The 21578-nt window shown below is 40.7% G+C and overlaps 1 protein-coding gene across 4 annotated transcripts in view; it reads left to right on the top strand.

Annotated features, from left to right (window-relative positions):
• The first annotated feature begins 4835 nt into the window (after positions 1 to 4835).
• The window catches only part of TMEM71 (transmembrane protein 71), a 36248-nt gene continuing 19505 nt past the window's right edge, over positions 4836 to 21578 (top strand). Inside the window, exons 1-6 of one of the 4 annotated variants that reach the window (XM_037802866.1) lie at positions 4836 to 5193; positions 6475 to 6550; positions 7781 to 7838; positions 9008 to 9139; positions 10238 to 10450; positions 15030 to 15202. In XM_037802866.1, coding sequence (XP_037658794.1) covers positions 6511 to 6550; positions 7781 to 7838; positions 9008 to 9139; positions 10238 to 10450; positions 15030 to 15202 — 616 coding nt within the window. In that variant the 5' untranslated portion in view covers positions 4836 to 5193; positions 6475 to 6510. Of the gene's footprint in view, positions 5194 to 6474; positions 6557 to 7780; positions 7839 to 9007; positions 9140 to 10237; positions 10451 to 15029; positions 15203 to 21578 lie in introns of all 4 variants that reach the window. The other 3 variants (XM_037802865.1, XM_037802868.1, XM_037802867.1) reach the window with 3 other exon arrangements.

Below are 21578 nucleotides of genomic sequence, written 5' to 3'. Positions count from 1 at the left end.
CTGGTTAGGACTAAGACAAATCAGGCCAAAGGATAAAGGATGATACTGTGTTTTAAAACTTCAACTTCTGTGTGAGACCAAGGGAAGAGATGTTTATTTGGTACAGGATCTATATTTTCTCTAGCACACTGAATAATTTAACTTGTACAGTCAGTTTGTCTGAACACCATAAGTACATAGAACTTTGAATAGGAAGCAATATCTGGTAGGGTTATAGAGGTTAGGGTGAAATCCCAATACATCCCAGAGTAATTTGGGCAGAGAATAAAAATGTATTTGCAGGCCCTCCCGTGGAACTGGGGGAAAATGCAGAAATGTTGGACTTCCCCACCTGAGTTATTACGGATGTTCTTGCAAACTTTGCGGACTATCAACTTAGTAGGCCCAGCCCGCGATCTGGGGGCTTTACCTTATGAAGTTTGTTACTGCAAAAGAGAGGCTAAGCCTACATATAATTGTGCCTAAGGGCCTCCCCCAGAGAACCTCTTTTGTTACTCAGATGTGGCCTCTCTCTAAGCCAACTTGGCAGGAGAACTCACTGCCCTCCACCCTACATGGGACATGACTCCCAGGGTTGTAAATCTCCCTGGCAACGTGGGAAATGACTCCTCGTGATGATCCCTGTACCTGGAATCATGGGATTGAGAGAATCTTCTTGACTAAGGGTGGTGGATGGAGAGGGGAGAGAAATGAAACAAAGTTTCAGTGGCTGAGAGATTTCAAACGGAGTCAAGAGATCATTCTGGAGGTTATTCTTATGTGCTATATAGATATCCCTTTTTAGTTTTTAGTATTTTGGAATGGTTACACGGAAATACCTGAAGCTGTTGAACTGCAACCTAGTAGCCTTGATTCTTGAAGATGATCATGTAACTTTATAGCTTACACAGTGCGATTGTTGTAAAACCTTGTGGCTCACACTATCTTTATCCAGTGTATGGCAGATGAGTGGACAAATGGGGACAAAAACAGAATGAAAAATAGGGTGGGATGAGGGGATGGAATGTTTTAGGTATTCTTTTTTACTTTTTTTTAGAGTAAGGAAAATGTTCAAAAATTGATTCTGGTGATGGATGCACAACTGTGTGATAGTACTGTGACCAACTGATTGTACACTGTGGATGATTCTAAGGTGTGTGAACATATCTCAATAAAATTGAATTTAAAAAACTGAGTTAATGCATTTTCATGCATGGATAAAGGGAAAGAGAGAACTATGAAATTCTGGAAGTTGAAAGATTACAAATGACATGTTACTTATTTCCACCTGGCAAAAAATTAGGTTGAGAAATGCTTTGAGCAACTGAAGACTGATTGGGATTCACATTGAGACTCTGCTTTGGGGCAAAGATCAAATCCCAAATCAAGTATTGGGTAATTATGCCCCTTGTTAAAAACCTCTGATGGGACTAAGGTGGCTCCAAGGAAATCCTTTCAGAGGGGTAAAATGATTCAAGGAAAAAAGTTGATGGGCATGGCTCTCCACAGAAGCCTGATAAGTTCAAGGTGCAAGCAATTAAATACAGAGATGTAGGCATGTCTCAAAAGTATTGTAGGCGTGGATATTGGCACATGTAGCTGAAAGGAGAAAAATACAAAAAAGTTTGTTGACTATGTTTTTGAGATAATTATAGAGCCAAAGAAGTACTGGCCTGGTATCAAAGAGAGGTGACAATTCAAGGCTTAAAAGGACCTTTCCACTTTCCCCATTCTACTAGCAGAAAGTCTACTCAGAAAACGGCTCAGCCCCCAGGAAAGGCATAATATCCACTCTTCCAATGCAGCCAAGAAGGGCAATGGAAAAGGAATGGCTTCCACGTCTCAGGGGGAAAGAGCCAAGACTCACGAAGAACCACCTGAGTTGCCACACCTGCAGAGCAGAATTGTGGCCTAATCAAGGCACCACCTGCCCACAGGGTACAAGACTCTTACCACCTCTGATGGTTCAATTTCATGGTTACTGTGCATCTCCCTTTACTTCCATTTTGGTGAAAGTTATTCTGCCCTTGTAACAGTATTGAAAGTTAGGTGCCTGGGGTAAGATGGTCATAATTCTCCATATCAAGAGGAACCACACTGATATAAATGTTGAGATCCTGGACTTGAAGTCTGTTACCACAATTGAATGGGATTTGGGGGTTTTCTCTAGGAGAGGAAGTAGAAAGTAAAAGGGTGTGACTGTAGTCACTGACATCACCATTCCCAGTTATTCCCTTTCCTCTCCCCGTTGCCTTTGTGACTCGTAATGCTTGCCGTGGAGGAATGTACTTCCATGCCCCGTTGAGGGTTTGGCCATATGACTTGCTTTGACCAGTGAACTTCAGGTGGGCATTTCAGAAGTCAGTTCTGAATAGAAATTTAAAAAACCATTATGTATTTTTGTCATCTCTCTGGTTCTCTTCCCTCTGTGTGGAGAAGGGCACGTCGCATCGTTCAGCCTGGCTCCTGGAATGAAGACATAAGGAGCAGAGCTTTGGCCAATCTGCAGCACCAGCATCAGACAAGATTTGTTGGTCAGGTTCAACCAGAGAGGCAGAGCACTGGGACTGATGTAGAATATGAGATTTTAAAAATAAGAGGGATTGGACCCTATACAATTATGGGCACCTGTAAGAGTTTCAGTTTGGCTGTTTCTTATGTGTGTGGTGCTGAACTTGAAGTTGCAGGACAAGTGGTTGGGATTGAAAAATGGATATTGAAAAATGCACACCTTCCAAGAATAGCTATGGCTCCTGATTCACTTCCACCTTCCAAGTCAAGCACAAATTACTGTTGTCGCTTGGCCTACCAAGGACACACAAGGAATGAAATTCTGGAAAATGCAGTTCAGCCTAGCCAAGTTGATACATTACAAAGCAACCGTGTGTAGTGATAAGAGTTTATTGCTCTAAGCTGCTACAATTTGGGGTTGACTTTTACTATGACATAATTGTTGCAATCAAATAGCTATCTTTCAAGTGGTGGTTTAGAGACCCAAACCCCTTCCTGACCATTAGCCTTTCCATGTTTGACCCAACTATCTCTCTGGGCTATATGTGACAAAGAGGGATTTGAAAAAGTTGGAGGGATTTTCCCTTCTCTAAAAGAGATTTGCTGAGGCTGGAAGAAGAATGAGGTATAGAGGAGGAGAGATAGGAAGAGGAGGTGAAGGAGGGAAGCTGTGCATTGTGAGAAAAAGGGTACAGCCTCCCAGAACAGATGGTTATCTGGCAAACCGAGATAGATGTAACTAGAGCAGTCTTGCATAAAATCACGTATTCTCAGAGAGGCACTAAAGCAGCAGAGAGCCACTGACAAAGTGGGTGGGGATAATGGATGGCTCAGAAGATACTATTTGTTAGGACTATGTACTAGCTATCTATTGCTGTATAACAAATTCCCCCCAAAACTTGGTGGCTTAAAACAAAATTCATTTCCTCACAGTTTCTGGGGTCAGAAATCAGGGCAGGGCTAAGCTGAACCCTCTGTTTCTAGATATTTCACAGGCTGCCATCAAGGTGTTGGCTGGGTCTATACTCATCTGAAGGCTCACCTGGAGAAAGACCCACTTCCACGCTCGCTCAAGTGACTGCTGGTGAGATTCCCGGCTATCGCGTTGAAGACTTCAGTTCCTTGCTGGCTGTTGAGACAAGTCTCAATTCCTTGCCACATGGGCCTCTCCTTCTTGGCCGCCTGCTTCATCAAAGAGTAGAAGCCAAGCAAGCGATAGAGAGAGTCCAGGAAGATGAAAGCCTCAGTCTTTTGTAACCTGTGCCATCCCATCACTTTTGGCATATTGTATTCAGTAGAGTCACTAGCTTCAGCCCACAGACAAGGGAGGGGATTACCAAAGACTTGAATACCAGGAGGCAGGGATCATTGAGGGCCATCTTTGAAAGCTGCCTGCTGCACACTAGATGGGCTTTCCTCTTGTGATATCTCCTGATGTCAGGAGCATGTCCTGCCTAAGATCCCACTGGGTGGCATAGCCTTAGGTGAAAAAGGAATCCCAAGAAAGAATGAGATTAACTCTTCTGCCAGCTTGCCCAACTGTGAGCTCAGAAGAGAATTTGACCTACAGGAAACAAATAAGGCATAAATCTTGCACATGTGAACTGAGGACTCAATTATTTCTCCTTTCCTTAATCGCATTTAACTCTCCAAGTTATGTACAAGTATATTTATAATTTGAGAAAATTGCAACTCAAAGAGATTAAGTCACAAATCTGAGGTCACACAGCTAGTAGGGCAGACAGAATTTGAATCTTAGTCTGCATGAATCTGAAATCCATGATCTTTCCACTACCCAGTGCTACCCTAGCATTGCAGAATTGTGTATATCTTTGATTATTTACAATAGCAGTAATGTGTGGGGACCCACAAACAGCATCAAGTTCTTGGAGCCCTAATAAAATGAAAATAAAAATTGTAATCCCCAACATTTGGTGCACATCAACATATTGCCACTACAGAAATTTTCACACACTCAAACTCCTGGTATTTAATAGCATCCTGAATTTAATAATAGCATCAGCTCAGTGTACTCAATAAGTAGATTTGGACGAAGTGCACAGACTGCTCATAATGGAAAATGGCCAGAGAATAAGCAGAAACCGTCACTTCACTGAAAGTTTTTCTCATGTCCTTGCAGCCCGGGGTGACGCGTTAGCTCAGAAAAGCCTCCCTGGAGTGGCCACGCTGTGTCCAGCTGGCCTGGCTCACGGGCTGCGTATCTCCTGCTTCTGGTCCAGGAGACTAAGTCTTTACCACACTCGCCAGCACGAGTGCCTCTGATGTGAGCTCAACAGGAAGTGTGACCTCACACTGCCCGTCTGCCTCTGCTTGCGTAGGCTGTTTTGAAAAGAAACAAGGGAGGTTGCAAGGCTGACTTTCCCAAGAACTACACACTCTTCTATTCAAGGAAACAACTGAAAGAATAAGAGGTTGCTGAAGACAGGACAACTTTTCTCTGCAAATGCCTGCCCACTGCAAAGGGTAGAGGCAGCTTTCAAAAGGAGGGAAAGTTGGGATTTTCCTTTATGCAGAGACTTCTGCACCTGTTGATATTCTGGCATTATTTTCAGCTGAAGAACTGCTAAGTCCAGTCCTGGATTTCTCCACTGACTGTAACCACAGGAAGCTTCATACTTCTGCAATTATTTTCTTATTTATCAATTGGAAGAAGAGGCTGGGAACTCCCTTTGAAAGGAACATGTATGGGAAAATTATTTTTCAGAATAGATGTGCCACTTTAATGAAACTGGTAGACAGGATCTGTTTCTTGAAAAGTTTTAGAGCTATAACTAAAGTCTTTTTCAGTGTTACTAATTCTGATTAACTGTCAGTAGACTACTACAAGTATTTGTAATATGCAGTTAACATCTTGCTTTTGCCACGGGACATGATGGCTTAAAATTAAACTTGATGCTTGGGAAAAACTAACACAGAGTAATCTGGACTGGGCATATTCATATTGCGTTGATCAAAAATTATTGTATTCAATATTACAAACAAGTGGAACCTATGAATGTGTGCTTTGATTTAGAGATCTTCCAAGGAATGCTAGAAAGTTCTGACTTCTTTAAAGGTCTCTAGAAGCTGGGACTTTCATCTGCTAACAGATTTTATATAATGTATTACAGAATCAGTTTGGAACTTTAGAATTAACCTGGTTTGGTTTATTGTGTTATAGCTATAAAAATGGTACATTGCTAGCTACCATAAAGAGGTAGTGAATCAAAAAATAATTTAGTCCTATCTTACAAAGCTATCAGTACAGTGATTGTATATGTACAAAGTTTAATATTCAACAGAAGGTAGATCTATGTGATGAATGGTAAAAGATGAACGTTTATATAATTTACACACTTTGATATTTGATATGTACTTAATTTGTCATTGAAAATGTAAATTATCTGTTCATGAGAACTGAGTTTTGAAATCTGCCCAGTAGTATACTATTTTTAGTGCAATGCAGCTTATGCAGCATAGGAATGTCCAAGCTGATAATAACCCCAAAAGGGCAGCTACCTGTCAATGGTATAAGTTGTCGGGCAAATAACAGAGCTAAGCATTGTTTGAAGCCTGATTATGATGATTGATTTGTGTTGGATGATTAAAATGCAAACATGTTTGTCCGGGATTCTAGAAACAGTCATTGTTCACATGTCTTAGTCAAATAACTCACATATTTTATTTTGAAAATCAAACTTTGTAAGGTTTAGCTTTTCCAAATAAAATGATGTTCATATTTAATGGAAAAGAATATATTCAGATGCACTGAACAGTACAATGGAAAATGTAATACAAAATCGTGGAGGCAGACAGAGCCCCAGCGGTCCTTCAGTCTGGGCTTCTGCCTTCCATCCTGTATCTCTGTACTATTTCAGTGAACAAATCTGACTTCAGTGCAATTAGTAGGTGCCATCTGTTTTGGCATCCTTTTTCTATTTTTAATATGCAACCCACCTTTTTTTTTTTAAATGTCTTTTGCAGAAAATCTGTGAAGTTCGAACAAGCAGCCTTCCCAACATGTACAGAATATCTCAACTGATGTCAACACCAGTCGCAAGTAAATGTAGGAGAGCTGCTATGCGCAATTATCTTTTGAACGATTAGACTCTTTTTAGCAATTTCCTTGCTTTGATTTTGCTGATACTCATACCATTAACCATCTGTCAGTAGCTTTGCTTCTTAAACGCCAGTGTTCATTTTGGCAATGATTTTGACTTCATTTCTTTGCTTGAGGGAAATGTGGTGTTTTTCCTTTTAGGAGGAAAAAAATCACCAGTTTTTTAGATGCCTGTGCATAAATATGAAAGGAGATTATCAGCTACTATTAAGATGCAAAACTGTTTGTCTAAAAAAAAATACTGAATGATTTTGATAGCTACTTGCAGAAAATAAGGGCGTTGTTAAAGCGGTAGTGGTTTCAAGTTTCTTCCTTCCTCTTGTTATTTTTCTCCCCAAGCCTCCCTGCTAACCCTCACTCAAACACCCACAATTTTCTCCTTCCAAACCAACCAGCCCAATCTAAAAGTCTAAATTCTTCTCTTTGTCTTAAATATTAATTTTCTGTAGTGGAATCAAGTTTCACTGGGCCTGTCTACTAGAAGTATTGACACTGTCACCATGGCTTATAAAATTCTACTTTTAGAGTTTAGAATATTAATCAATTGTACCTTTCTAACGATTGATGTCTGTTGCCATGCCTTTGGTTAAATTGGAATGAATGAGTGGTTTGATTTTTTTTGTTATTATCAACAATACTCACTGGCTTCATGCATTGAAATATCATTTATGTAAAAAAGCAAAAGAAAACATACCTTTATATTTTCCCACCAATGTCTCTTGCTCATTATTTTACAACAGAAATCCCTTAACATGCACTAATGATAGAGCCCACCAAATTCCTCATATCACTGACTAAGCTAAAAAATCTAACACATTGTGTAATTGATTTTGGTTTTCTGTGGCTTTACACTAGATGCTTTCTTCCTCCTTTTCATGAGCTCCATTTGATACTAACGATTTATTGTTGCTTCATGCTCTGCACTAAGGAATCTCAAAAGGTTCCTTAGTGAAAAGAGACAGAAGATCCAAGCCCCTAGAGTATTTCTTGTTCCGTAGAGGCCTGGTGACAGTGTTAGCGCTGAGTGATTGGAGGTTGCCCCCCTTGATATCTTTCTGCTGAGGCTGGGACTTCTGCTTTTTACACCTTCTTTAGATGCCTCCACTGTTTGCAACATGCATATTAGTAAGATGTGATGAATTCCTACTTCTCTCCTATTTCCTTATGCAGGTTCTGGGTCAGAGAAAGAACATACTGGAAAGTTGTCACCTACTTGCATTTTCCCAAGGTATTCCATGGGGCTTTTCTCAAGGAAAAGTTGATCAGATTCTCTTCCTGTATTTGCCTTTATTGTATTTCTGTATTTCAAATGTTATTTTTAGTGATAATCCCATTTTTGATATGGTTATATATTTTCAGTCCCAAGCACATATAAAATGAAAACTTGCCTGACCTAATAGTGGACTTTTTCCCCTTCCTTCCTCTTTCCCTCCCTCTCTTCCTTCCTTCCTTCCTTCCTTCCTTCCTTCCTTCCTTCCTTCCTTCCTTCCTCCCTCCCTCCCTTCCTTCCTTCTTCTCTTTCTGTCTTTCTCTCTTTCTTTTCTGGTGTATGTGTGGGTGGGTGTAAACTGGTTGGTTGGTTAGTGAGTAGAGAAACTTCTGAATACTGAAGTGTGGTTACTTTTTCTCAAATTGATGTTCTCTTAAATAAGCTTTTCTATATCATTTTACAAGACGAATGTACAAGCTGTCCAAATTGAATGAGCTACTAAAACATACAGAGCCTACTGTTTTGTTCAAGGTCTGCAATGAAGTCTTTCTTTTTTTTTTCTTTTCCTTCCTCTTTCCTGACTGTCTTTTACTTTTCGTGGACACATCAGTTAATTTTTTTCCCTGGCATTTTTTTGTAATGTGTTCATGTAAATGAGGGATGAAGCATTGGTATTAGACCCTGTTCCTTGTAAATTATAGTGCTCCTGCTACACCAAATGAATCAGCTAAGAATGAACAGGTGCAGAGTGGAAAGAACACAAGTTTTAAAGCCAGGGGGCTGGGGTTCAAAACCTAACTCTGCAACTTCAAGCCATGTAAGGATGAGTGAATTGGAAGATTTTTAGTATGGGAAAGAGAGGACCCAAGGAGGACATGAAACTCTCTTAAAATAGCTGAATGGCTCTCAAAGGGAATCTTTGGGGGATGGGAAGGAAGGGAAAGATGGGAAGGACGGAAATGAACATTTATTAAACACATACTATGTGTCACACACATTCCATTAATTTTATCAATTAATTGTCAGCACTCCCATAATTATTTTTCTCATTTTACAAATGAGCACATAGTCTCAGAGAACCTAAGAGACTGGTAAAGGCTACTCGGCTGATTATCAGTGACTGAACTGGGATTATGAGTTTAGGGTAGATTGACCCCAAACTCCATGCCTCTTCTACCACACTCCAGTCCATATTTGTCAGTGCAGAAGAGGTGGCTTCAAACATTGTGGGCTCTCCGTCATGGAAGTTGTGCAAGCAGAGACTCGACAACATTTGTCAGAAATACTGCAAATGGGACCAGCAGAAGTTGGTGGGTTTGGTGAGATGACTATTAAAATCCTCTCTGATTCTTGGAGTCTGTGATTCTCTGGAGACATATGCTCCTAATCTTATGCAATTCAGTGGAATAAATGTATATAAAAGTTCTTTGACAGTATCAGGGTAAAGAATGCATGAGAGCTGTTATCAGTGATCTTGATTGATTGATGTGAAATCATGAGAATTCACATAGATTCAGAAACCATATTTTTAAAAATGTCAGATTTCCATAGCCTGTCAGGTGATTTCATTCAGCAACTAGGATTGAATTTATTTTTATACCAAAAATTTATTCAGTACACAGCCCCTGCCCTCCATAAATGTAAAAACAGACACACATATGCATAAATCACAATTAAATCAGTAAGGGGTAAGGATTTTGTGGGGGAGTGGGGGGAGAAGAGAGGAATAAACAAGTAATTTTCCTGAGGAAATTACCATATTTCTGGCTCTAGTATGGCTCTATTACTGTTGTCACCATGCTTCCACCAAGAATTTAAAGATTTTCAGAATATCATCATAAATTCAGTTGCCTTCCAATCATAAGGGCAGGTCGTAAGACACATACAGATTTACCCAACTAAATATGAGACTACTCTGGATACTGAACCGGGAAAGGTAATTGTGGAACCATCAGTCCAGCTGACCTAGAAGAAAGTTTGCAAAGGCCAAAAAGCTCTGTTTGACTGCATGCTCACCATGTAACTCATGTGTCTGGTGGCTGTATAGTTATAATTTCTCTATTTGCAGTGACAAAAGTAAAAGTAAAGGGGTGAGGTTGGGGGACCTATGAGCTTCCAACATCCCAGAAAGACTGTTCGGTAATTTTTCATCCAAGAAAATGGACTAGAGTCTAGGGTTTAGGTTCATTATATAGTGAAGATTCTGATTAGCAATAGTATTTGCCTTAAAGTTCTGAAGCGAAAGCAGCTCTAAATGTTCAACGCTCTCCCGGGTAAGAGGTGATCCCCTTGCAAGTTAAGAGGAACAAGCAGTCAAACAATTGGTATCCATGAATGAAAGAGGCTAGAAATGTGGTTTTTGTGTGACCAGATGTACTGGATACAGATTTAATGGACTTTCCTTATTCCCTCAATAGTTTCACCTGTGATTTCCCAGATGGTGACAGTTCCTTTGAATGCTGCTCCATAGATCCCGTGACAGGTTTCTACCTTACCTGCCGCCGAAGTCCCAGACTCCTCACCAATGGATATTACATTTGGACAGAAGACAGTTTTCTCTGTGACAAAGATGGCAATATAACTCTGAGCCCATCCCAGACCAGTGTGACGTATAAGGAGAACTTAGTTAGGTGAGTAGAAGATATTACTTAAAAGAGTCTGAAGTCCAATCCACCACCAATTATTCATTTATTCATTTGTTCATTCAATAGTCATTTATAAGGATCCCATTATTGCTCCAGATTGTGGAAATGCAAAGGCTAATAAGGGGCAGGGATAGCCAACATGCAAACAAACAAAAGTAATGAAGTGATACGGTGCTCAGATAAAAATCTGTTTTAGGGTACAGTTTGCATGTGTGTGCGGGGATATGTGTGCAGGGAAAAACAAGCTTCCTGGAGATGATGGTGATTGATTTGAGTCTTGACAGATGTAAAAGTTCGAGTGGGATCTTATAGAGGGAAGGAACAGGCACGGATTTCTGAAAGACCCTGTGCAATTTGGGAAAAGGGAAGTAGCTTTAGGAACACAACATAGGATGGGAAGCGATGCTCAACAAGAGAGAAAACTGAACACAGAGGCAGGAGCTGGATGGAGGAGATTGGATTCCTGGCTAAGGAGGTTTAGTTAAAGAGGAGTCATTGACTAATGATCATCTTTATTCTTAGAAGGAAAACACTCATTACAATGTAGAGGATGGATTATTGGGAGTGTGGGTATGTGAGTAAGGAAGGTTGGGAAAATTGGAAGTAGGAGACCGAGGAATTGAAAGAAAGAAAGACCATAAGGAATAGCAAAGAGGTGGGGCTTGGCCACTATTTGGGTGTGAGAATTTAAGGATAGGAAAGGCTCTGGCATGAAATTTAAGAGTGGCTTTGTCTGCATGTATAGTAGGGTTATTCACCAATATCACATAAAATAGGAGCATGTTTGAAGGAAAGAAGATAATGAGTTCATTTATGGATGTGTAAATTTGGGCAATCATATCCATTTTTTTTGGTTTCTAAAACCACCTACCTGATGGTTATATCAGTCAGCTATTGACACAATAATTCTGTATAACAAACAGCTACAGAATCTCAGTGACAGATAACCATGAGTACACGTGTGTGTGTAAAACAGTTGGAGTAGGCAAATCTAGTCTGGGCTGGGCTGAGCTTGGCTCCAGGTTGGAATCATGTCTGCTCCACGTGTCTCATTCTTCTGGGACCAGTGGAATACGGTGTTCTCATAGCAATTGCAGAAATGCGAGGGGACACACCCCAACAGCAAGTATATTTCAAGCCTCTGTGGTGTATCCATCTGTTAACTTCCCATTGGCCAGTTCAAGCTATATGGGCGAGCTGGAGTCAAGGGGCAGGGAAATGAGCTCTCCCTAGAGAGGTGGGGGAGGGACAGAGGGCATTAATTCTTGCTGAATAATCCAGTTTACCTCTCTGATCCCCAGACTTACATATCCAACCTAGTTCTCTTTCTGAACTAGACCATTTATCCAATGACCTACTGGACAATTTCATTTGGATTTCCTGCAGGCATCTCAAATCCAATACATCCAAAATGCAATGGGTGATTTTCCTTCAAGCTTGCTACTCACGCCTTCTTTCTCTCGATGACAGGCAACATTCTCACCATCTGTCACTCCAGGCTCTATCTTTTTATTCATATATCCTTTGTAGTCAATAGGTCATGTATTGGTCAGGGTAGGCTAATTTGGTGGTAGAACTATAGATCCCAAACCAAATTTTCTTTCTTGCTCATATTATGGTCCAGGATGGGTGTTCCAGTCTGGATGATAATCCACTTTGAGGCAGTGATTTAGAGACTCAAGTTCCTTTCGTCTTAGGGTTCTGCCAACTGCTAGAGCCTTATCAACACTGGCCTGGGGGAGACCAGTTTGCTAGGAGCCAACTGGTTGAAATAGAAAGTGAGGTGGAAGAGCACCGGCTTTCCTCAAGGCTCCCACCCAGGTGGGCACACATCACTCTGCTCACATTCTAGAGGGGAGAACTGGGACTCCTGGTCATACCTCCTGGTAAGGGAGGCTGGAAAATTGGAACAAGTTCTGTGCCCAGGAAGAGAAGTCAAATGGATTGGGTGGAAAGTTTGCAGTTTCTGCCACAATTACTAAGACCAGATGAGTCTACTTCCTAAAATTATTTTGCTGTTTTCCCCTCTTCCTTATCCCCATGGCTACTCTTTTTATTCAGACCATCACCATCTCTCATTTAGATTTCTACAATGGCCACCTTAGTTTCCTGCCTGCCTCCTGGATTACTCGCTTTCCTGTACATTCCAGACTGCTACCAACATGTTGTTCTTACGTTCCCTAGGCACCTTCCTTGAACAGAATTTTACATGATTTCCTTTTCTCCCACTGTACCTTAATCATAGTCACCAGTATTTGTTAAATAAACAAATACAATAAAATTAAATACTGTCATTGAATCCCCAAGTCCTGTTCTGAAACCTTATGACTGATTCTATTATTGCCAATCTTATTTAACAGAGGAGAAATACAAGAGAAGTTAGGTAACTTTCCCAAGATGATGGAGCTATTAAGTAGAGCCAAGAGATTCCAATCCAGTTTGTCTGCCTTCAGAGCTCATGTTCTTGACCACCATGATTAACTGCCCCCACCCCTCAAATTGTATGATCTTGACGTCAGAGATAATGTCTTATCCATCTGTTTTGGTCGTAAATTTGATTAGTGCTTAGGCAATAATAGATGCTTAATAAAACTTTGTTGGGTGATTTAATAAATAAATAAATAAAGATAAAAATCTCCTAATTCCTGCTTATTCTAGTTAAGAAGTTCTCATTTTAGAACCTAAAAACTATTTAAATTTAGTTGGTTTGTACAGAGAAAATTATTCCAGTGTTATGAACTAGATTGTCTTCCTCAACTTGCTGTGACATCCAATTGATGATACAGAAAACTAAAATAAAGCACAGTTTCTCAATCGCAGCATTGTTAACATTTTGGACTGGATAATTCTTTGTTGTGGGCAACCATCCTGTGTATTGTATGATGTTCAACACCATCTCTAGCCTCTACCCACTAGACACCAGTAGCACCCTCCAATGCTGTGCCATTAAAAAAAGAAATGTCTTCAGAAATTGCCAGATGTTCCCTGGGCCAAAATCTGCCCATTTGAGAATCATTGGGACAAAGAATTCACAGGGCTTATTGTAATCCACTCTAAACACTGAAGGAAACACAATTCAAAATGTATTTGTATTGGGTGTAGACACCTCCATATGAGAAACAGAACTTTGTGGTGGGAAAATTGTTCCATTTTGTCCTCCTAACTACAACAATGCTTTACATATATTAATTCACACTATACTCAGAATAGTTCTGTGAAGTAGGTACTTTTATTACCCCATATTTCAGATGAGGAAACTGAGACACAGGGAGGTTAAGAAACTTGTATTCCGTTCAATTCCTCAACATTTCCCACTAGTAAACGGCATTTAACACAGGCAGGCGTTCAACAAAAGTTAATTCCCTGTGTACTTTGAAGAGCCTCTCTGCCTTCCATGTTGTCTCCCAGGACATCCTCTGTGGCCAAAAATCTTTCAAAGATGCAAATCAAATCATGTCACCACCTCTCCTGCCCCACCAACATGCTTCAGAGGTCCTTCTTGGATCTAACTTTATTTTTCAACTCCCTAACGTGCATACAAGGTTCTTCATTACCTGCATTCTCTTTCACCTCTCCAGCCTCATTGACTGACATGACCCAATATGAGATCTACCTGTTCCTCAGTGAGCAGGTCAGATGTCTCATGCAACTCAGGGCTCACCTATTCCAGAAAGGCTTCCTTAACTCCTTTGACTCCCCTCCTAGTGCTCTTTAGTTAATTCTTTCAAAGCAGGCATCCCATTTAGAGTGCAGCAACTGGGAGCAGAGACTCTGGAGCCAGACTGCCTGGGTTTGTATCCTAGTTCTGCCAATTACAAGCTGCATGACTTCAGGCAAATCACTTAACCTCCCGCTGTCTCAGTTTCCTCATCTGAAAAACGAATACTTCACAAAACTATTCTGAGGATAGTGCAAATGAATACATGTAAAGCACTGTTGAGATTTCCTAGGCTGCCTAAGCAAATATCAGGCAATGGATTGGCTTAAACAATTGGAATTTATTAGTTACAGTTTTGAGGATAAAAGAAAGTCCAAATCAAGATGTCAAGATGTCATCAAGGTGGTGTGATTTCTCCCTGAGGTTGCGGCATTCTGATCCTTGGTCCTTAGTTTGTCAGGTGGCAAGGTACATGGCGGCGTCTCCTCTACTCTCCCTCCTCTTCCAGGTTCTGTTGTTTTCAGCTTTAAGAACATGTTTTTCTGGGTTACATTCAGCTTCAAACCATCACAAGCCCTAAGAAGGATACCTGAGACAGAATAAGCTCTATGCAAGCACTAGCTGTGCCTACCTTCTTCTTGTCTCTCCCATACCAGATTGTGAACTTCTGTTACTCTGGGTTTTGTCTTTTATCTTGTTTTTCTGGACATTTAGCCCAGTGCCTGGCATTCAGTAGAAATTCAGGTAGCATCTGTAGAATTAATGGAGGGAACAGATGAAATGTGCCCTGTGTCCTTGGGCTGTGGAGATGTGTTCTGTGCATCACATCACACTCACTAGATTCTCTATTTCGAACTTGGAGTGACTGCTGTTCAGTTTCAACCTGCAACTTTCTTTTCTCTCCAGAATATTTAGAAGGAAAAAGAGAATCCGCCGTTCTCTTTCTTCTCTCTTCGATCTCCATGCGTCTAAGTCTTGGTTACATGGAAGCATGTATGGTGAGGCTGACCCCTCCCCAAGTGAGGACATCTGGTGGGAAGGGGTCAGAAGGCTGGACACTTACTACTGCAATGAAGATGGTGAGTTTCAATTTCCATTCCTCTGGTGAAAGGCCATTTCTGAAGGAGTGGTGGTGACTATGTGGTCCTGGACCAATGTAATATCCAGAGGTGACAGTCATTTTGAAAGAGAGGATGGGCCACATTTAAAAAATTCACCTAAAATTGTTTCTGCACTACTTATATGATCCAAATTAATATGCATCCATGTTATATGCAATAGCTCAATTTAAATGTGTAAATTGTTAAATTGATAATACCTGGAGGATATTTGCACATCTCCAATGCATCTTTTCTGCATGGGATATGGGTCAAGAAAAGATGCTGGAATCAGATTTAGAAGACTTTTTTTCAAGTACTAGTTTGGATACATTGGGAAATGACTTAACTCTGCTAAATTTCCATCTCCTCATTTTCAAAACAAGGTATGTATATATAATACTACATGTATATAATCTTGTGAAATATATGACATGTTTATATTAGGTATATTATATACACATTATGTAATACTCATCAGATAATATTAATGTATATAATGTCTGTATAATTATATATTATATGTAGATAAACACATAGTGATGGGAACTCAAAGTGGCTCTTAAAGATTAATGGGATAATGAATGCAAGGCACAGTTCAATGTCTGGGGCTGAAATTGTAGTTATAATTATTTTTATTACTAGAATGGAAACAACAAATATTTAATGGATACCTACCATTTTTCAAGCACTGCAATAGGTCTGGAAATACAAAAGTGAATACAAAAAACATAACCTTGGCCATCTTGGGTCCTATAGTTTACTGGGATATCCAAGATCTTTGTTAAACGATCACACAAACAATATAAAACAAAATTGTGGTAAATGAGATGCTGAAAAGATCCGTAATGGGGATTTGACCCATTCAGAAAGTCAGGGAAAACTTCCGTTTGATATTGGCAATTGAGCTGAGATCTAAATCAAAAGTGGGGCTTTTGCTGGGCAGAAGGGGAAGGTAAGAGCATTCAGGGTGGAGGAAACACAAAAGACCTAGGGTCAGAGGAGCTTAGCAAGTAGTTTTGTCAGGTTAGGGAAGACTGCATGCACGGTTTGAACACGAGGTTCAAGTTCCTTTAGAACATCCAAGAGGCAATGTTAAGGTTATGGTGATATTTATTATTCGTAGCTCAGAAGGGGAGTCTGAGTTAGAGCTACGCATCTGTGTGCCATCTGGATCTAGGTGATAGTTGAAGCCAGGGGAGTGGATAAGATAGACAAGGGAGAAGATATAGAGTAGACACAGGAGAAGGCCTTGAATGGAACTCTGAGGCGCTCAAACATTGAATGGGTGAATAGAACAGGATCAACCTGCAAATGAGATAGAGAAGAAGCATCTGGAGTGGAGGAAGAAAAACCAACAGTGTTGTAATATGAAAATCAAGGGAACATAGTGTTTCAATAAGGAGGCAGCAGGCAACATTGGTGAATCATGTGAAGGGGTTAAGTAGGATGAGGACTGAAAGTGTCCACTGGGCTCACTGGCCTGGAGGTTATTGGTGGTGGAATGAAGGAGGCAGAAGAGAACTGGAAATGGTTGAAGAGAGAGTGGGAGGTATGGAAATGGACACAAAGTATATAAAAGGGGCTTGAGATTTCTGCTGGGAAGAGAAGGATAGAGATCGCATGGAGGTGAATGAGAAGACTGAGTGAGGGGGCTCCTACCTATTCTTCTCTTCCTCCTCCTTCTACTGTCAATGTAGGAGAGTTGAGCATCCATCACTTCATCATCAAGGGGGCCTGAAATAAAAGTAGGTTTGTATGTCCACATTGATTTTTATTATATACCCATTTAACAACTATTCTTTAATTTATTCACTCACTTGTCAAATTTATTGGGTACTGTTAAGTGTCAGCCACTGTACTAAGTGGAACATTCTTCAAAGCTGAATAAGACAATAAGCCACTGGTTTGCATGATTGCAGGGACTCCCAAGTCCAGAATATGTAGGGCAAGCAGGCAGGCTGTCAATTCAGAGAGGAGTTGATGTTTCAGTCTTGAGGCAGAATTTCTTCTTCTCGGAGCCTCAGTTTTTGCTCTTAAGGTCTTCAACTGATTGCATGAAGCCCACATGCATTATTGAAGGCAATCTCCTTTACTTAAAGTCAACTGACTGTAAATGTTAACCACATCTATAAAATACCTTCACAGCAACACTTCAATTAGTGTTTTAATAAATTACTGGGTACTATAGGTTAACCAATTGGTACATAAGATTAACCATCCCAAATATGTTTGCAAATAATTACAGTACAATGCCTTAAGCACTGTAAGAGATGTACGAGCAATGTACCTAAAGAATGTCAGAGGGTAGTGATTAGCTCCGCCTGCAGGTGGCTGAGAGTGTTTCACAGGGAGGTAACACCTGAGTGGGGCTTATAGGATAAGTAGGATGTCTATGTCATCTTTCAAATTGCTGTTAAGGGCAGTCTTTCTAAAACATAAATGTGGTCTTGCCACTCCTTAATGCAGCAAACAGGGTCCTTTGTTTATTTCCTATTTCTCGAACTGTTCTCAGCTACATGAGTTGTAGGTCCCAGTGCAAAATGAAAATGCAGAGCCCCTTGTTCAAAATTATTAAAAATTTCAAAAGAGTGGCAGCAGCACATTAAACCAAGCACAAGACCTTTTTGAGTGCAGGGCCCCAAGCAACTGCACATATTGCATGTTTGTGATATCATCCTTGTATCCAAATTCATCTCATACCATTCTTTTACATACATCCTACTCTTATACTGATCTGGTCACAGTTTCCTGAATGGACCATGTTCTCCCACCCTTCTATGGCTTTTCTCAAGTTGCTTGCTCTGCTGGAATTCATTCATTCATTCATTCATTCATTCAGATTTTATTGAGGACCAACTATGTGCCAGGTACTAATCTATACACTGGGGCAAGGTGACTGAACAGACAAAACTCTGCATTCTAGTCAGGAGAGATAGACAAAAAAATAAATTTTATCACATGCTAAAAAGTGGTAAGTGGTGTTTTAGTTTCCTAGGCTGCTGAAAGCAGAGACCATGAAATGGGTTGGCTTAACATTGGGAATTTATTAGCTAACAGTTCTGAGGCTGAGAAAAATATCCAAATCAAGGCATCATCAAGGTGATGCTTTCTTCCTGAAGACCAGCTGCCAGCGATCCTTGACTCTGCCACATGGCAAGGCACTTGGTGGCATCTGCTGGTCTCTCCCTTCTCTTCTGGGTTTCATTGCTTTAAGCTTCTTGCTCCTGTGGCTTTCTCTCTCTCTGTAGTCATTCCATTCAGAAAGGACTCCAGTAAGAGGGTTAAGATCTATCCTGAATGAGGTGGGTCACACCTTAATTGAAGTAACCTCCTCAAAATGTCCTACTTACAAAGGGTCCACACCCAATGGAATGGATTAAATTTAAGAACACATTTTTCTGGGGTACATCCAGCTTCAAACCTCCACAAGTGGTATGGTAGATAGGGAAGCCTCATTGAAAACTGGCTTTTGAGCAATGGCTTAAAAGACAGAGGGAAGCAGCTGTGCAGGTGTCTGGGGGACAGGCCATCCAGCAAGCGAAGAGCAGGTGCAAAGTTCCTGGGCTGGGAGCCTCCCTGGGGCTGAGCGAGGGTGAGAAGCCAGGGAAGGACCTACTCTCAGAGGTGGGGGGTGAGGAATGAGAGAGCGGAAGGGCAGGTAGCCCTGCAGGGCCATTGCAAAGGCTTTACCTTCTCTGAGTGAAAGGAGAAACCCTTGGAGGGTTTTTGGCAAAGGCGTAGCATGACTCCATTTCCATTTTGACAGGATAACTCTGGCAGCTGTGTTGAGATTAGATGTAAGATTTCAGAGGTGGAGGCAAGGAAACAAGTTAAGAGGCTGTTGATGTGATTCAGGTAGGAGATGGTTGTAGATTGAAACAAGTCGATAATAACAGGGGGTGCCTTGAAGTGGTAGGATTCTGGATACATTTCAAGGGCTGAGCCAACGGAATTTCCTGATGGATCAGATGTGGGCTGTGACAGAGAGGAATCAAGGATGTTTATTACATGATGAGCACTTTACATACAATCTTGCTTAAATCTCCCCAAAAGCCCTAGGAAATAGGTCATATAATCTTCTTTATGGTAAATATGAGGACACTGATGTTAAGGTACTTACCCAAGTTCCTTTAATTATAAATAGCTGGGTGGGAATTCCACCCAGGTCTGTCTGATTTGAAAGCACAGATGTTGCTCTGTTATAGTAAAGTTTTTGTGCTCCAGTCCAAGGTGAGACCCAGCATATACCTCATAGCCTAGCCTCAAAGAGCAAACAAGAAGAGTCACATCATAAAAGAATACAGCAATTTAAATGTACAGTACTTATATGTGTATGAATTTTTTCAAACTGCTTCCTGGGCAGAAAACTCAAATACTATATTGGGTGATTATTGGGTTTTTTTGGAAGTAATTATAGACTCTCAAGAAGCTGCAAAAATAGTAGAGACGTTCCATATACCCTTCATCCACCTTCCCCCACCATTAAAAATTATGCAACTATCCTATACTACCTACACCAGGAAATAGGGATTGGCATAGTGCAATTAAGATTTCACCATTTTTTACACGCACTCATTTGTGTTTGAGTGTGTGTGTATAATACTAAATTAGTTCTAAAAACAGAATAAATTCTTAGGTGAAGAAACAATTCTTTAAACAAACAATTGATTGTATGCATTCTCATTCCACACACTAACAAGGATGTATGAGCAAGACAAAGAGAGGAGAAAGAGGCAAGTGCATGGGTAATGAGCCTGGAAAAACAGACTGTGGACTTTGGATGAACTTTCTGTGCCATGCTGATGAGGTTGGATTTCATGTAATCAATCGAGGATACTTTTGAAGAATTTTAAACAGGGTGACGGCACAATTGGATTTGGATTTTCAAAGATGATCTTTGCAGCAATATGAAGTGAGGATTGGCTGGACCGAAGGGAACACAGAGGCAATTAAAACCAATAAGCACACCAAGGAAGTGATTCTGGAAATAGAGAAGAAGAAAGAGATTTAAGGAATATTTTCAAGGTAGAATTGACAAGTTGGTGACAGATTGAATGTAGTAGTGAGAAAATGGGCAGAAATCAATGAAAACTGATGTGTTTAATTTGGGGGTCAGCAGGAAGAGTTCTGCCAGTCCCCACGACAGGGTAGACAGTGTGGCAGAGTAATGAGGACAACAGGCTTTTGAGCTGGATGGACCTGAATTTAAGTCCTGGAACTACCTTTTCCCACCTTGGGTAAATTAGTTAACCTCTCTGACCTTCAGTTTCCTCCTCAATGAAATAAGGAAAATAATACCAACTACCTCAAAGTACTGTTGTATGATAAAATGCAATAATTCATGAAAAGTACATATCCACACAGGGGCTGGTGTTCTGCTTCATATATATTAGCTCTAAAAAGGCAAAAATGAACAGATTTTGGGGTCAGGAAAAGAGATAATGAATTGTTTCACATGGGTTGAATTAGAGGTAACTGGAAACACAAGGAGCCAGTAGAGGTTTGGAAATGTGAGAAAGGAACTCAGGAGTAAGGAATAATCTAGAGATGGATTTGGGCACCGAGCTGAGAGATTGTAGAGGTCTTCAGAATAAAGGAATCACCTATGGAAACCAAGTAAATGAGCAGAAAGGAGAGCAAAGAAAAGAATTCAGGAGACTCTGTGGGTAATTATCCATAATGGTAAATGAGAGCTACAGACCAGCAGCATTCCAACAAATCCACACACGCTGTGCCATCACTTCCCTCCAAAGCCTAGGAGAGCCTTCCTATTCTTACCCCATTTTATAGAGGCGGAAACTCAAGCAGATTAGATACCTTTTTTGGGGGGGGCCACACAGCCTGGCCTGGATTTGAGCCCAAGCATCTTGAGTGTGCGCTCTTAACCATTATAGTACAGCCAGGAAGAGGCTCTTGGGGGAAGATGTCTCAGGTGGGAACCAGCAGAACGTGGTGTCATGAAAGAAGAGAAGGTGAAGAAATGGCTAATTGTGGGCAGCTTGATAAGGAGGTTAATTCCTGTATCCTGTAGCCTTAAAGAAGTCTCTGGCAGAAAAGGTTTGTATGGAAACTTAGATTTGGAAGGCAACTAAGGGTCATCTCTCTGACCCCCAGCATCACTGAGATTGGCACAAATACCTACAATAATAAGGAGTACCCATTAATTTTTTAAAGTGAGGTGTAAGTCACGTGCCATAAACTTCGCCATTTTGACGTGTACAATTCAGTGATTTTCAGAGTATTCACAAGGTTGTACAAGCATCACCACTATCTAATTCCAGAACATTTTCATCTCTCCAAAAGAAACCCCATACCCATTAGGAGTCATGTCCCATTCCCCCTCCCCCTACCCATC

This window comes from Choloepus didactylus, chromosome 14, assembly GCF_015220235.1.
Source record: "Choloepus didactylus isolate mChoDid1 chromosome 14, mChoDid1.pri, whole genome shotgun sequence".
NCBI lineage: Eukaryota > Metazoa > Chordata > Mammalia > Pilosa > Megalonychidae > Choloepus > Choloepus didactylus.
This window is presented reverse-complemented; position numbering and strand designations above follow the sequence as displayed.